The 18,288-nt window shown below is 39.3% G+C and overlaps 1 protein-coding gene across 12 annotated transcripts in view; it reads right to left on the bottom strand.

The window, feature by feature from the left end:
* ERC1 (ELKS/RAB6-interacting/CAST family member 1) overlaps nucleotides 1-18,288 on the bottom strand; it is a 278,983-nt gene that overhangs the window by 232,164 nt on the left and 28,531 nt on the right. Inside the window, exon 1 of one of the 12 annotated variants that reach the window (XM_068191766.1) lies at nucleotides 7,092-7,223. The exons of the other annotated variants lie outside the window; for them this stretch is intronic. Within the exon in view, the coding sequence (XP_068047867.1) occupies nucleotides 7,092-7,208 (117 nt within the window). The 5' untranslated portion in view covers nucleotides 7,209-7,223. Of the gene's footprint in view, nucleotides 1-7,091; nucleotides 7,224-18,288 lie in introns of those variants that run through there. 12 annotated transcript variants of the gene reach the window in all.

Raw genomic sequence — 18,288 nt, 5'->3', positions numbered from 1 at the left:
CTGTGAGGAGCGGCTGGGGAAGCTGAGCCTGGAGGAGGCTTGGGGGACACCTCATGGCTCTCCATGACCACCTGAAGGGAGAGTACAGCCAGGTGGGAGTCGGGCTCTTCTCCTTCTGACCAGTGACAGGACAAGAGCAAATGGCCTCAAGTCATGCCGAGGAGGTTGGATGTTACAAAACTTTCTTCACTGAAAGGGTTGTCACACACTGGAATGGGCTGCCCTGAGCCAGTGGCTGGGTCACCGTCCCTGGAGGTAGTTAAAAGACATGTAGATGTGGCACTTGGGGACATGGTTTAGAGGTGGCTTGGCAGTGCTGGGTAATGGGTTTTCTAGTCACAGTCAGTAACTGGTTCACTTTTTAATTCAGATTTTCTTTTTCTGAGGAAAACCTCATTAAAATCCCAATGAACTTCATTCATCCTCATTCAATAAAGGACAACTAGTCAAATGTAAAAGGACACCTGGTATCATAATATACTCTGCTAAAAATAAAATCCCATTATTTGGTTATTTTTACCAGAAAAGGACAGAGCTGATCCTTTCGATTAAACTACCACAAACAGTTCAAGAAATTAAGAACGAACAGTTGAAGAAATGAAGCACCAATTCAACGGTTTTAATTTAAATAAAAGTAGCTGAAAAAACATCTAGTTATTAAATTATTTAAAATCTAACAGAATAGGTGGAAAAAAGCATTCTTAAAAAAGTAAATTACTACTTGAGCTAGTGAAGAGTGATTTATAAACTCAAACTTCAGCTACTGTCAGAAGAGAATCTATAATGGGAACTAAAAACATTAAAAATGGCATCTTTCCTTGGTCAAGATTAAAATAATTTTTTAAAAGCTCTGGAGAACAGCCAAGCAAATAATGCAATTGCATTTCTTTGAGTCAAAAATCATCATCCTATGACTTTCTAACCATTGCTTCCCTCAAATCCTTTCGACTGCAACTGTCATGTTTATGTATGTGCTAGGATAACCAGAATAATACACCACCAATCCTGAAACAAAACCACTATATAAACAGTGTATCAAACTGTTTCAGCAGAAAAGGACTGAGAGCAATAAATAATGAATGAATAAAAGCTTTCAAGAAACCACTACCATTCCCATGGTCTAAAAGGTCTGAGCACAAGATTTGTATGGAGAGGTGGTGATTCTACCAGCTGATAAACAGGAAACAGCTCTCAGAGCACACTTGTCCTTCATTAGGCTTTGCTGGTTTTGTATTAAACCTCTGAAACTATAAAGCAGCAAGTAACAAATACAGTGCGTTAATACTGGTTATGTATTTTATCTACTCTATGATTTTTAGAATTCAGTACTGGTTTACTGCATATTGTATTTTTCCCCTCCCACACCCACAGCTCTGCTCACTATCCCACAGACAACTCTGACTCACAGGAGCCTGTTAAGGGAATGAGCTCCCTCCATAATATCCCCCCTTACCTACACCTGCCAGCCAGGTTTATTTCCTACTGGAACTGAGAAACATTAACTCTGAGCAAAATTTCTTATTCTGTTCTCAGCTTGAAAGTTGCTGCTTATGTCCTTTTTCTAATGTTTTACTTCTCTACAAGCCCTGCTGTGGATACTGGCTTCTCCCTGGAGATGTTTCTTCCCTCCAAAAAAGGGGTAGGTATTGCCACATAGATAATCAGAATATTTAACTGTACCCTGAAAAAGCTGTGCTATGGTAGCACAGACAGGACTGGTACAACTTTGTAAGAACCTCTAGTATCTAATTTAAAGAAAATACAATAGGTCAAGCCTGTTGCTAATATGAGGTTTCTATCTGAATTGTCTTCCAGAAAACAAATAATTTCCTTGAAACAAATCTGTGCATTACTGATGTAATAATGAACAACACTTAGACACAATGGCACCTAGACACTAAACATACCTCAATTTTCCCAGAAGACAGACTGATATCCTTACTGGAAAATTTGATAATTTATTCGGAGGAAGAATTTAACCCTCCAAATCTCTGTGCATCACTCTGCTAGCAGCAGCAGTGGCCCTGAGTCACTGCTGTCACCAATTGTTATACAATAACCTTCCTGTGCCTCTCTGCTGCTGGCACTGGCAGTGACTCACCAGTGGCTCCACTCAGGCCAAGAATTCCTAGGATGCAGCTTCTGTGCCCACCAGAGAGCAGCTCTCTCAGCTTCACACATTCAGCATCCCCAGCCAGGTAATCGCCATGGCAGCCCACATCCTGCCTCTCTGCCATAAAAATGACTGTACTCAACCCAAACAAAAGCCCTGGGTACATTCTGACGCTACTAAAATAAACACAATATGGGATTAAATTTAAAACGAAGACATTCATGGATCCTCTTATTTCTCTCCTTCCTCACAGCAGAATCTGTATTAGGGACCCTAGTTCAAAAGATAAAACACTTGTCTTTAATCAACCACATGTAAGGCTCCTAATGAAAAGTTTCAAAGACCCTCAATTTTTCATTGGCATGTCTGGTCTAAAAACATTTTCAGTGAAGGAACAGATATAAACAGTAAGTCACTAAAAATAAACAACTGTGCTGACATAGTGTCTTAAATGAAAAATCAAGTATTCTTCATAAGCAATTTTAATAGAAAAAACTACAATTATGTTAAATTAGTCTGACAGAAAAATTCCTTTTATTACTTAGAAAAAAGTAACACAAGAACCTTGACCCCTTCAAAACAAACAGCTCAACTTGAATATATAATATAAATAGGTAACAGCTGAGTAATGAATCCAAAGCTGAACCAATGACTGCATTGATCCATTCAATCCATTTATTACCTTCTGAACATTGCTACAAAAGTGAACTCTAAAATTTATGATTAAAACATTTCCTTTCCCAAGACAGAAATAATTAAACTAGAAATAACTTAAAAATAAATTGAATTACAAATTACAGTAAAATTAAACCAAACTACACTACAAGTCACTGTAAAAACACATTGGCAAAACATGACTTATTAAAAAAAATAATAGATGTACTGCAAAAATGTGAAATTTTGGAAGTAGCTGTGTTACATGGGAAAAGGTACTTCAGTATCCTCAGTTCCTGCTTACCTACCAAATCTTAAGAAAAGTGTTTGAGTCTCACCATATATTTTAGAAGTATTTCCAATACCTCTAAAGCACATTGCCCGTGTATAAGCAGTACTCTTCACTGGCATAACTGGCTATAACTGAAAGGAACAAAAAACTAGAGAAAACACCAAAGTATCGAGGAATCAATTTCTTGATTTCAGAATTAAAACCAACTCTAGAAATCACAAGTAAAGGTCCTTGTTATAAATGCCAATCACTTGGTTTTTAAAATTTTAAAAGTTTAATAATAATAATGAAAATTTAGAGTTAGGACAATTACAAGACAATAAAAAGCAAAGAATTACGGACGTCCGGATGCTCTCGGGCACTTAAGCCCGATAAGCATGCCTTGTGAACAAAGGAATAATCTTTAAAAGCAGTAGCCTGTTGCATATTCATACATCTCATACATGATGCATAAATTCCTTGCAAATTAAGAACTTTTCTGGTTTTTGTCAACTTCTTCCCCTTAATCCTGGTGATTCCATACAGATGGAGAGAAGGTGGAAGAATGTTTGTCTTTTCCGATAAGGAGGCAGTAATTCTTTATGGGCCCCCATCATTGTCATCTCTGTGTGAAGAGTTTCTTCATTATCTCATCTCTTGCTTGAGCTAGTAAAAAAACCCCCACATACATAGGTTCTATTTTAACTACAAAACTACATTTACCATACTATTAAAATATTAATACAACACTTCTAATCAATATAACATAATACATATAGTATTCAATTTAGTACTTGCGAAAAGCCAATCATAAAATATGCATTTTTCACAGTCCTGAAAGAACAGGATTCTCTTATGGGAAATAATGAGAAGAGTTCCTACATAGGTCAACAAAGTATGAAAACAGTATTTCCCAGTTAGCTCTTTTTTCACGGATCCTGATTATATTGGAAAACCAACAAGAAACATCAGCCTCACACTGGACTTTGGCTTTCTGGCTGGCTTTCCTGAAAAAAATCAGCTCCGTCTTAATCCCTACTCTTGCATGGGAGATTCCAGTAACCACTCTTTTACTCACAGTGAGTTAGTAACTAACTACACAGCGTGGTCAGTAAGAATGGAGCCAGCCCAGGCCACGTGTTTGCATCTGTTCGCAGGAGAATGATGCAAGACAACTGCCCACAGGCAGTTTAAGAGAAGAAACAGCTCAGTTCTCAAAGCTGAGCTCCCATTGAGTGTCCCAGGAGTGTAAAGACACAGCGAGTTCACTATTTCCCTGCCTGATTCTGCTTTGTCAGGGCTAAGATACTGTACCACTCCTTTGCCAGGAAAACTGTATCAATACTAAAATTTTTATTTAACAGCTACGCCTTCTTTTCTAGTAGCGGGAACTCTCTTCTTCTCCTTGCCAACACAGCCCTGCATGTGAAGTTACAGAGATGACTAATCCCTATTAGCAACATTTTGCACAGCAGCACTGTCTGAAGCACACAAGGCAGACACTGCTAACCCTAAGGGAACCTCCCAGGTACCCCCCCAAATGCTCAATTTCCTCCACTTGTTCATGAAAAGCCTTCATGCTCCTCCCAGTCACCACTCTGCCCTCATAATGTGGATATCCCTGTTTTAAAGGGATACTTTAAGAACAAGAGCTCCATAAAAGTAGGTAGCATATACAGGAGGTGATCACAAATACAGAATGAACATTTCAGATACTCTCCATTCATAGTTCCTGTTTCGTTTAAATAATTGTCCACGTGTGTCACCACACTAGAGTTGGCTGCATGCAGTAGCTGTATATTCCATGGATGACCAGAAAGTCCTAAGACTGTGGACAGTTAGAGCTTTTCTGCTGCCTTTAGTATCATGCTTAACAAATGTATGAATGAAAGAGTACTTTCAGCTCTGCAGGTCTCCCAAAGGGTATTTTTTCTGAAATGCTACAGATAGTGTTCGTCCCCAAACTACAAATTTCTCTCTATGCTCTACTACAGCATGCCCCAGTGACCCAGAAGAAGACACTCTGAGGAGGAATTGTCAAACTCAGAGTGTTCCCACTGGGGAAAAAAACCAATAATAATTTTTTTTTTTTTAAAGGGGCATGTTTTTAAAAATACCAAGTTATATATAAATATGATGAAACTCATAAGAAGGTAGCTTATGCAATGATGTGTCTGGTAAGGATAAACAGGATATTTTGATACAGGCAAAGAAAAATCCTTCACAAAAAGTACAACTCAAACTACCTGGGTTTCATGTTTCAGGCATGTACAAAGTTCAACTGCACACTGAAGGAACAAGGCAGAGGGCAGAGGAGGATCAGTCCTCAGGTGCCTTAATTTCTGCAGTCCAGTCTGCTGAGATTACAGCTATTAATGTACCCCTCCTGTAGGTACAGATCAAAGAAAGGGTGCCTTAAGCTCAGATGGTCAGTCTACTGCCAATACTTGTCTCACGAGCCACTGTGTGTTTCCATCACTGACTTCTGGCACTCACCAACTAACAGCACAAGACAGAACCACAGGATAGCCAGGGCAGGAAGGGACCTCTGGAGATCATCCATTCCAGCACCCCTGCCAAGGCAGGGTCACCCAGGAATGCATCCAGGGGTTTGGAATGTCTCCAGAGAGGGAGACTCCACAATCATTCCAGTGCTCTGCCAACCTCAACGTAATGAAGCTCTTCCTCATGTTGAGGTGCAAATTCTTGTGTCTTAGTTTATGACTGCAAATTCTGAAGAAGACAAATATCAAAGGTTACTTATTTACTTCAAGCCTGTTGGTATTTCATAACTGCATTCCATCCAGATAGTAATTAAGAGTTAGTAATCAGCTACATTCATTTAGCACAATTTTGCTACTTGTATCAAATACATTTGCTAATGAATAGATTAAAATTTTAAAAAGTTCAGGGCATGGAGACATTTACCAGGCGCTAAATCTCAAAAATACATGTAGGACTCCTACTGAGTCAATCAGTTGATCAAGCAATCCAGAACAAGAGACATCTGATCTGAAATGTAGCACTTACATCCTCAGGAAGGTGCTTATTTTAGTTAGAGTAGCAGAATTTCTTCAGACATTCTAGTTAAATTTCTGAATGAAAGAATCAGCAACAGGAAAATTACAATTTGTCTGGACAGCACAGAAGACTTCAGCAAGACTCTCAATTATAAATACTATATGAATGATGAATTTCTCCTTAGTGCACACAAACTGAGGCATGGGGGCTGCAGGGACAAACCACTCAAAGCAGCATATCTCACCTGCAGGGAGATCTTCAGTGTACCAGCTGCATCTCCTGCAAAGGAGATGTGGGGTAGAAATGCTCTGAAATTCAGCCTGGGTACAAATGGATTAAGGAGGTTTCTCTTCTAATTCTGTGCACTGCTCTTTCATAAGCCATTTATAATGGTGTTATTTCATGTTTAGTCACACCATTTATTTACTTCTAACAAAGGATTTGTGAAGTGAGTCTCAGAGGTAGCTTAGTTACAGATCAGTCCCACTTAAGGCTGTAAAAAATTGATGAACAGAACACTATTTTGTGTGGAAACTGAAGTATGCTCAGCCCTTAGCACGCTGCTCTGAGCATCCAGGTGACAACCACTCTCACAGAACATGCACACACAAGCTAAAGGATTGGAAGAAAAGTCTTCCAACCAGCAGTGGGGACAATGAAGGCTCTTCAGCACAAGGCACAGCACAGCAAAACCTAATAGCCACTGAAATTTCCTAAGCACTGGTCAGAAACACTGTGAAAAAGTATTTGGACACAAGAATGAAAGAAAACTGAAGTCCTAAATTGGTTGTTAAAATAACCTGGATGAAGCTAACAGGCTAATGGTCTCCAGACTAACTTTGAAATCATACAGAGAGGGACTTTCTGAAGAGCAAAAGATCTGCCTAGAAACTTAAAGAAAAACTTACCACTTCATGTTACACCCATGTAAGCTTTCTTATAGTTCATGAAGAAAGAAGGAGGCTCTTTAGAATTCTGAGACAATCCTACTATAATCTCAAGTAAACACACTATGAGATACAGATGTTCTACCTTTGGATGTATTTCCTGCACTCCAAGTTTCTGAAAAGGAAAGCTCTTCACAGAAGCTATCATCAAGACATCTGCATGAAGAGATGAACGTTCCAAATCCATGAGTATCTCAGTCATGCCAATATAGCTGAAACCACGTCAGGCACACCCTGCATTACCTTCTGCAAAATCCTGTGTGCAGAAGACAGACACATCAGCTGGGCAGCACAACTGAACATAAACTCCAGGCAGCGCTGAAAACACACTTGATGTGGAACAGGACAATATTATTCTTGATTTTAAAGAGGCTGATCTTAGGTCCTTCCTAAATGCTAAATAAAAAAAAAAAATCCCAACAACAAAAACAAACAAAAGGCAAAAAGCCAGTACCCTGCATCCTTGAGGCTTCAGTCTTGATAGAGCAAATAAAATGTTTTGTACAACAAGGATCACCAGTACCCCCTGCAAGCAGAGTGCTGGCCACTGGTTCCAATCACAGGTAAGTCAGGAACTAGAGAACCTCCAAGTGTTATAAGAAGGGAAATTTTAAAGTCTCTTTATTTACTGATACTGCTTTGGTCATGTTAAGTCATCACCTGCAATTGATATCTTAGAGGAAGAGAAATCCATCATATGTTTTCTGAACACCCTGTGCCTTGAGAACATTTATGCAAGACAGGCATCTTGAGCAGGCCAAGAGTCCCAAGTAGCGTGACCTGACCCCTGGCCTTGGACACCAGTAAAATGTGGTATCCTTTTACCAGATGTACAGTGTGAGTCTGCCTGTCTGGTACTCCTGCAGACTGACAGGAGAGGGTCACTAAAAGGAGGGCAAGCAAGAAGCAGGATGTTACATTAATGACTCTTGGTATCCTAGAGACAGAAATTCAAGATAAAGGCATTTCAGCCAGGAACATGACTAACCAAAAGTGACAGCTGAAGGGCAGAGAGACTGAGGCAAAATGAGTCATATGCTTCCCAAAGAACACTCAAAACATACCAGTGAGAAAACACAAACTGAGCAAGTGGCTGTGTGTAACTGGTAGCCTGCATATAAAGATCGCCAACAGATGACATTCAGGTAAACCGTGATGTCTGCCCAATATTTAAGACGCTAAAGTATGAGATATGGTGGACTCCACTATGCAGTAAGCTCCTCAAAACCCTTCATGACATCAAGCCTTCAGCTTGGGCTCATTTATGAGGAGCTTTCTGGGCAGAGGAATCATCCAGGAGTGCTTTGAGTTGATCCAGCTGAAAGTAAATATAAACAGGACTGAAAAGCTTCATATGTTTTGCAGTCCTGCACAGAATATCCCTAGAAGAGAGGCTTCTCCATCCATCCATCCATCCATCCTCCCTCCTCTGGTCCATAATGATAAGACTTGTAAAACCTGGTGATCTCCCTCTAATCTCAGTACTGTGACAAAGTAATTCAAGGACAGATGTGAAAAAAAGGAATTTTGCCTCCATGTCAAGATTTAAACACGCTGATTACACTCAAGGTTGTATGGAAGCAACAGTATCCCACAGGAAAAAAAAATGCCTGCTCCATCCAATATCATCTGCTAAACCAGCCAATTTAAAGAAAACCTGTGGAATAGGCCAGAGCACTATGGAGGGAGCAGAAGGAAGGGTTCTGCACAGGCTCTGATGTAACTAGAGTCATGACAGACCCATCAAGTAGTCTAATCTTGTAGGAGGGATTCAGGTATCTCCCAAGTCTAGGACAGAAGAAAAATGGTCTCATTTAACAAGGTCATCAACTCAGGTAGGAAAGCTGATGTAGCCACAGATTATTGTTCTCTGATCTTCCTCTTGGGCCTGCTCATGTACAGGATGGAACTGAAGACTTTCAAGGTGGAAGGATCTTCCCTTCAAGCCCTGAAGCAAGTAGTGGAAACAGGACCATATGGAGACACTGCCAAAGGACTACACTTCATGCTAAACTCACTGCCTACAAGCTGGAGGAGGAATCACGATTTGAATGTTTACACAATCTCAAACATTAAAGATTACTCTGATTCAAGGCCAAAGCTGATGGATGTGTCCAGAAAAATAATTAAGTAGTCTCCCTTCCCTTACTTGAAAGGCATTAGACTGAAAGTCTTTGTAAACCAAATATTTCCTCAGGGATCTGGTCCTCCAAGAAAACATAAGTATTTGGCACTCCTGCTGGGCAAGGGCATAATGGCTGCCATTTAAAATAAGTCAGCTTCAGGAAATGAGACAGACACATGAAAGCAAAGAGAAAGAATGACTTAAAACCAGCTGAATGGCACAAAAACAAAGTCTGTGCAATGCAAGCTATTGCTCAGCCCTGTGCCACTGAAGGTACCATGCCAGCTGTGTGCTTGAGAGATGCACTACATGTTTCTCTTACAATGTACAGATTCATTGAAAAGGTTGGTTGGAACCTAGTACAACCCCTCACTTCAAGCAGGGCTAGTAGCAACACTAGATCAGCTCGGCTCCTCCCAAATATATATCCTTGTGCCATAAGCCGTGGATTAGCAACTCCATATATATTTCAAGCCTAACATACACTAGCAGAATTTTCCTGTTAGTTTGTTTAAATTGGAAATAAGTTGGATGGCATTTGTGCAGAGACAGTCAAAAATTTCAGTCTCACTCATACATGCATGCAGTAATTCAAGCTAGAATTCCAAAGCCTGTGTCTACTGCATATATATTGCTGCATATATAATAATATTAACCAGAGAGCATCTCTGTTTGGCTAGAACTCTTCAAGGTAATTGTAATAAATTAAAGTTTAAGCCTACAGACCTGTATTACATAGCAAAACTGCCTTCATCTTAAAACAAACAAGAATTCTCACAGACGACAGAGAGGATGAAAGTGGCAAATCATAAGAGTACTGAGTATTTAGATTCAGCTGCTCTTCTAGCTCATTGTTTTTCACAATTTATTTTGGCCAAAACCAAACCAGTGCAAAAGGAGCAAAGTTACCACATGTAAAAATGTTCAAGTCCTCACAAAAGCAGTTTTCAAGAAAAAAAAAAAAAAAAAAAAAAAAAACCAAAAAAAAAAAACCTAGGAAAAAATCAGTTAATAAATATTTATGCTTTCTAGACCACAACAATGCTGCAGTTTTCACCAAAGATCAATAGTACCACATCTTTCAATGTACCACCTCCTACTTTTGCAAATGCCTCTGCACTCCCTCAGGCAACCTCATTTCCTTTTCTCTTTATCTGTTCTGAACACAGCCAACTTCTATGCAATGGAAAACAGAAACCAGTTTAGCAAAAGACAGGTTTAACCAACCTAACTGGCAAGAGGAGCTGAAAGGAGGAAAAAAAATTCATTAATTTACTAGAATAATGAACAGCAGTGTTAGGATCTGTAGGAAAGTATCTGCCCATAAATCAGGCAGCGCAAAAGGAAAATTACACAAGCCTCAATATGGTAAATCAAATAATTTCAAAGAAATCAGAAGAGACCTTTGCTTTCCTTCAACTAATATTTTAGGCTTCTTGTTACAGATTAATATAATGTGCCTAAGACTCTGCTGCTCCCTTTCTCTCCTCCCAAACTGGTTTTCAAGAAGTGTTTTCATACAGCAAGTAACCGAATTTGTATTATGGCATGACAGACTGACTTGAAATTTAGCAGGACAGGCTATGCACAGCTATTTACAGCAGCTATTGAGGACAACACATTTCTTACAACTGAGCTCTTTAAAGAATCTTTCAGCCCACACTGAGTGCAAATGGATAGAACTGATCTCAAAGCAGCTGCTTACGTACCAAAGGTGAATATCCTCTGCATAAATTCCACCAGGGAGAAACTGATTAGTAAGCAATAAGCAATTAAAACCACATAAAAAATATTGTTCCATCCTGAGCAGGGTCTGACTCTCACTACCACTGTGATCCTGAAGGAAAACTGGTTTTTCCAAATTCAGAACATTTGTTCTGAGACACGTGGTAGTGAAGGAAGTTGATCTATCCAGTGAATGCACATTCCAGCAGTAATGGCTATGAGTAGTGCTGTGTAGGCAAGGCAATTGTTATTGATTCCATAGCCTTTTTATACCATCTTTTGCTTTTCCTGGATATCCCTTCTAAGAGTTCTTTATCTCTATGCCCGTTTCACAGACATATATATATGTCTATATAAAAATTCACACACATACACATATATGAAGTAAAAATGAAAAGAATGCTTATTAACAATACAATTTGAGAAATTTTATTACTAAGAAAGTTATCTTCCAAAGCACATTAAATTTTCAGTGCTGCTATTAGGCAAGTAGTATCTCACACACTTTTTATTTCATAGGGAGACAGAAACTGAAAACTTTAATTTCTTCTAACCTTATCCATGAGGCAGGAAGTTTTCTTTCTTCCACAGCTTATGCAAAAGAAGTAGTAGCTACAGAAATATTCCATTTCTTCCACCAAGAGATACAAGAAGAGAACTTTGCTGGGGCTCATTTGCTTATAAGCCTTAGTTTAGAATTACTGCCTGTGGTATTTTTGAGTCAAGCTGATCCTGTGAGATTAAGTACTCAGCTGACAGGAATTTTTTTAGTATTATTTTTTATGTTTAGGGGGAAAAAAAGCCCTCATAGCTTCAATTCTAACCCCAGCAAGCTAGTGCCTGAATTGCAGCAGCTGCATACTCCCCACCTACAAACACAAAGCGGGGCATAATCTGTTTCTCTGCATATGGATCTTCTGGAACATCCAGCTCCCAAGGCTGCCAGGGATCCCAGGTGCCAGCTGAAAAGCCCACCACTCAGACTACCACTTAGTGGCACGCTAGGAAAATGCCTGTACATCAAAAAGCAGAACAAAATTTTATTTGTTCATGAATTAAAAATGCCACTCAAAGTCAAACCACAGAACCTCGGGGGAGACACATGCCCTAAAGACCTTATTCAAAAGTCACACAACTCAACCCATGTCTCTGTTTCTCTCCTGTTGTCTGACTGGGTTAGACATACAAAAGTCAGAAGAGGAAAGGAAGCTTTTGATCACTTGCCCATCAGCAGCTAATCTTTAACATGTGCTCAGTTTATCTCTAACTTGCCAAAGACAGAAGGTAACAACTGAAAAGTCTGTACATTTTGTTTAACATTTAGTTTTGTAATAGGGATTACAGTGTCACACCACTAATGAGATTACATAGTGATTTAAAATTCACATGGATATTCTGAAATCTGTATCATTCATAAAGCTGTATCTAGCATTAAAATCTTCAATATAAACACCTATAAATACCTACCTGTCCAATAATACTTAATTTTTTGTTGATTTTTGGTAATTACCACCATCTCTTCTTGCTCTCCTTTTCCACTAAGCTGGTAGACCAAGGGGTACATGAAAGTAACATTAACTTTTAAGTCAGTAAGACATATTTAGCAGTTCAAAGTACTGGTATGAACAGTAAGAAGTGGAAATAACACAGACCCCTGACATGAATAAGACAGTCAATTTTCACTGGGGTTTTAGGTGCATTTATTAAGACCTGGAGAGGACTCTGACTCAGCCATATCTCTGGAACACACTCTTAGTTGTTTCAAAAACTTAAGATTCTACCTCTTGACCACCATGAGTTCCTCCCACAGAAAGCCATTCATAGAGGTAAAAGGATGTCTGCTAAAAATGCAAATTGACTTTCCACATGCAGCATTATTTGACAGCAATGAAACATAATTACAGAGGCAACTGCTGAAAGAAGCATTCCTTCCCAAATAAGCACCAGCATCAGGCCAATGGATAAATCTATCTCCTAGACTCTAATGAACAAAATATCCTTCCAAAGCCTCTGCTCTGACTATACAAGCACTGAAATTTTCTTGTTGCTTTCTAAATTAGCTGGTAAACACTTCAGACATTTGAAGCTCACACATTTACTTTTTCTGACACCTTGAGCATAAATTGGCAAAATATTCTTCCTCTTCAAGTTTCATGTCCTTATGCAATAAATTGAGAATAGAGATCAGGCATTCTTTGTTTCTGATAAACCTAACATAGATCTTAAATTTTTAAGAACTTGAACAGCAGAAGTCATACTTAAAGCTAAAGAAACAGAGAATTAGCAAGTCAGCAGGACCTAGACAAAGGGAGATGTATATCCACAAAGATGCTCTGATGGACCTCCACAGAGATACCTGAATATTCTAATATGAAAGAGAATATACTTTTAGCTTTGAATTTTTAATAAGTAACCTGAATGCTGTGAAACATTCAGTGAGTAAGATACCGCTGTTACTTTTAAGAGATCATAATTGCTTAACCACTGAGGAGGTTAAACAATTAACTAAGTTCTCTGTACTTCTGAGAATTAAATAAATAACTGAAAAATATTTGCTAGAAAAGTTTTTCTTCTTACAGTATAATTTTAAAGCGCAAATTAATATTCTGTAGTATACTGTTTATTTTTCAGGATACTCAATTTCTACTAAGGAAGTTTTTCCCCTTTAAAATTTCAAAAGTATCTCTGAATTTAAACCAAAACCTTGCCCATTCTAGATAAATATAACATAGAATTCATTTCATTTATACTGATAAACTGTCAAAAATTAAATTAACTACAAAAAAGTCACTATTACTGTAGACTGTAACATCTAGACCCCAAGATACTGTAGAGCAGTTTCTCAGTATACTCATGCCACCCCTCAGAAAAACCTTAATCTTGTTCAGCTCCAGACTGGTCAATTAACTGCTTACAGAAAGCTCCAAATTCTGCCTTTTCACATTTGCTTGGCTGCATCAGCTTATTCCATTATTTTACCACAACAATATTGACTGCAATGAAATTACTCCTATGTTTCTGAGTCAGGTAGACAAAAAAACATCAAAAGTATTTTAGAAATAGAACATTTACAAGTTCAGCCACTAAGCATCTCACCTAAACCACGTTTGATTGAGGAAGCAATCCAGTCTCACATGAAATTGCAACAAAGCAGGAGACAACATGAGCATCTAATAATAAAGTACTCATCATCAGTTAGTAGGAATATTTAGCCCAGTACTTCCTTCTCCACATTTCCAGAACACTTGTAACTAACACACAAAGTTCTAGTTATAACTGTATTTCTGCGGGTGTTCAGGTGTTGGCAGTGGGGTCTCTGCTCCTGCAGCTTCACAAGAGATCCACCACAGGGCACAAATGGACCTCTCAGCCGTGTGCGCGGTGCAAAATATGAGGAAGGGCACAGAAGAACACCAGAAGTGGAGGAACCAACAGAGGGCATGAGAGAACAAGGTCAGTGAAAGAAGAGGAAGAGAAGGGAAGATGCTCTGCCCTGGAGCAGGTCATTGCTGAAGGGATAGCAGTCCATGGAGGATCTACACAACAGCCAAGGAAAACAGAAACAGAGAGCAATAGAAAAACTGATACACCTTGCCTCCAACCCCTGGAATCACATCTTGCCTCACTGAAGGGACCCAGTGCACCCTGTGATGCTTACAAGGCAGGGAAGAGAAGTGTCTGGAGTGAAGCTGAGGCAGGGAAAGGAGGAGGGATGGATTCCCCCAAGTGTTTTAATTTTTATCTTTTTTGTTACCCAGTAATTTAATATTTATGTTAATCTGCAATAAATTAAGTTGAATTCCCAAGTCGAGTTTGCTTTGCCCATGACAGCAATTGGGTAGTGATTTCCCTGTATTTATTTCAACCCTGGAGCTTTCTCAGCCCTGTTCTCCCTTTTTGCTCCCCATCCCACAGCAGCAGGACATGAGGAAGCAGCTGTATGGGTGCCTGGGCCAACCCACCACAGGGATGTAACAGCATTAACCTGGTAAAATATAATAGTAACATCATTACATTTGACCCAATTTTCATTAACTATTCTTAGAATTGTGTTAATTCATTACCAAAAGTTGTGTCATTAAAGATGAGATATTCTTCAGCAAGGATACTAAACAGCAGATAACCAGGCATGTTTGTACTCAGTAAGAAATCTTTTATTTCCCTGAGACACATCTCCAAGGGCCTGAACATTTAAACACTTATTTCTTCACAGGAAGTGCAGAGTATCAGAAGCACAGAAAAGATATGCCTGTTGAAAAGTGCCTACGACAAACATCTCCAAAAAATCCTACAAGATACTTATCCATAATGAATTAAATCTGCCCACCAGTCTAACCTGACTAGTTAGTATAAATAATCAACTCTCACTGGGCAGCTTCACATTTCCACCAGTCGGCCATAGGCTGCAACCAGTGACATAAACATATAAGTATCTGGTTTCTACACTTTCTTCAACAGTTTTATGATATCTGATAGAACAAGCTATAAAAAAAGGCCAAAAGTGGAAAATTCTAACAAACTTAGGTGCCACCTGTTAAACACCTATGTGAAACACTGTGAATGTAAAAATTAATTCAACTTTAACACAGAGTGAAAGAAAAATATTGTTTACCACTAGTTTCTTTTGAGAAAATGGTCTTTATGTCCAGGCACACTGTGGGTATGGAAACTGGAAGTCAGAATTTACCAGATTTCATCTAGAAAGGACACACACACATTTTGGAAATACAGATATGAGAAACCATAGAACAGTATAGGCTGGGACAACTGGAATTATTCTAACGCAGTGTCCTGCTCAAAGCAGGGGCAGTGGAATCAGTTTGCTCAGCAGCTTCCACAGTCAAGCTCTGACAATCTCCAGGATCAGAGATGATAAACCTTAGAGTGTTTTGATTACTTCTAATGATGAAAATTATGCTCCTTGTACCTGGCAAGAATGAATTTCTCATGTTACAACTTGTGATCACTGCCACGTCTCTTCCACTGTCCATCTCTGAGAAGTCCAACTGCATCTTCTTCACACCTCCCCATTAGGTAGGTGGGAACCTAAGAGGCCCTGAACCTCATTTTCATCAGACTAAGCCAAAACAGTTCATACATCCCCTCCTTATATGCCATATATCCAGTCCCCATATCATTTCATTACCTACCAGACTCATGCCAGAACATCAGTCCTGCCCTGTACTGCAGAGCTGGAGATGGGGCATGGTACTGGATGTGTTCTCATATGTATGGCCCATGAAAAACACCAGTAAGCAAGTAACAATTAGTGCTGCTTCCCACCCTTTGAGCCTGCCAGTGCAGCCACACATTTGCCTTTTTACAGTTGCCAGATTGTCCCAGTTATCTCACTCATTCTTTTCAAAGTGCAAAAGAGGGGACAGCAAGGTAGGATATAGTTGATACAATACAGCTATGCAAATATGATACCAATTAAGAAGAGGTATCAGGTGCAAGATAGCCCTCAAAGCCAAATTTCAGAATTTTAAGATTGCAAACCAAGATCAAAAGGAAGCTAATAGCTACACACATCATCTACTTACAGAGTGAATCTCTCTTCTGCTTTGAATGATAACACACATACATGCACACTGATAAAATAAGCATCAAATGTCAAAATATCCACCAGTGTCTTTCATGTGGCACTGACCATTTCTTGTTGAGTAAAATGGATCACACAAGATACTCTGAAGTCTTGGCAGGCAGAGTCTGACTTTTAAACACTTCAGAAGCACTATTTTCAATACGAATGCCCTCTCCACAGAGGAGACTGGGATTCTACACTTGTTGACACAAAACAGGGTGGTAGCAGTGTTTAGGTCTAACATCAGACAGGTTTATATACAGCAGTAATCAAGCATAAATGATATGCAAAAGATTATTATGGCACTGACTTTTGACTGTGAGGCCTGGAAGATAAAACAATAGCAAAGCAAAAGGCAGAATAAAATCAGCAGTTTTCCTTTTTGGAATTCATACAATTGCAGGTATCATCCCCTACAAAGACAGGATGGCAACTCAGCAATCCCAGTAAAGATATTTCTTGTTGCAGAGTGGATGGAGGACAACACTTTGAATTGGTAAGTAGCAATCTTGAACAATTGCAAATATTTTCTTAGGCCAACTTTGGCCATTATGCTGGAGAAGATCAGGCTCCAGGGAGACCTTGCAGTATATTCCAGTACCTAAACGGCTACACGAAAACCAGAGAGGGAATTTTTACAAGGGCATGTAGTGAGGGGAGAAGTGGTGACAGTCTTAAACTGGAAGAGGGCAGATTTAGATCATAAATTAGAAGATTTTTTTCACTGTGAGGGTGGTGAGGCACTGGCACAGGTTGCCTAGAGAAGCTGTGGATGCCACATCACTGGAAATGTCCAAGGCTAGGCTCGATGGGGCTTTAGAGCAACTTGGTATAGTGGAAGGTGTCCCCTGCCATGGCAAGGAGCTTGGAACTACACCACCTTTAAGGTCCCTTCCAACCTCAACCACTCTATGATTGTATGAATAAGTTACCTGCAAGATGAGAGAGATGAATCAATTCTTGCATTGCATTCTATCAGTGGCAATATTATCATTAAGAATTTGAAATTCAAGCAAGATGTACTAAATCCTCTTAAAAGGGCAATGGAAATCCACCACTGATTCTCTTTGTGGTATTTCAAATGACAAAAATAACACACCCCCTAGAACAGTTGTGAAAGAACAAGTTTTAATTTCTCAAGAAATGGTTAAGAAAGGAAGGCTTTCAAATCCCACCTCATCTCTTGAGAAAGGTCCCTGGAGGTGGATAATTGAAGGGCCTGAAACTACAAAGGAATGTCAAATCCCTATAAATACACTCTATTGAGCAAATTCTTTACAAAAATGGTCTCGTTTCTTGAAACAAAACCCTCTTTCCCAAACAGAGATAATAAATTTGGAAGGGGGGAAAAATAATTAATGCTTTCACAAAGAAAGTTTAGAAGACTGAGCATTTCCACAGTAAGAATCCCTGGCACTAAAAATTAAATTCTGCTCAGGAACAAGCCAAGTTTCTGGGTGTATGATCTCAGTAGTGAAGGTGAGGAGGAGGAAGGTTCTCCAAAGAGATTCCCTGAGCTGGACTCAGAGCTGTAACTATTTAAGCAGGTGCAGACAGGTATGGGCAATACACAGAGTGCAGGGTGTGACTGCAACAGTGGTTTTGCACCTGAGTGCTGATGGTGCACGAATATCAACAACACAGGTGTGAGAGATCACCTGAACAAATCAAACACTCGGAATTCAGGAAAGAATTCAGGCATGCAGGAAAGAACAACAAAACTTGTGAGAAAAAAACAATTTCACCAGCAGACAGTGAAACTACAAAGGGGAAAATCCAAAATAAGCTGGCCAGACAGTGGTAAACCAATTGTGTGTTTTCAACAGAGACATGTTGAAGAGATTCAAA

This window comes from Anomalospiza imberbis, chromosome 5 (genome assembly GCF_031753505.1).
Source record: "Anomalospiza imberbis isolate Cuckoo-Finch-1a 21T00152 chromosome 5, ASM3175350v1, whole genome shotgun sequence".
NCBI lineage: Eukaryota > Metazoa > Chordata > Aves > Passeriformes > Viduidae > Anomalospiza > Anomalospiza imberbis.
Note: the sequence above shows the minus strand (reverse complement) of the source record. Positions and strands in the feature narration are given on the sequence as shown.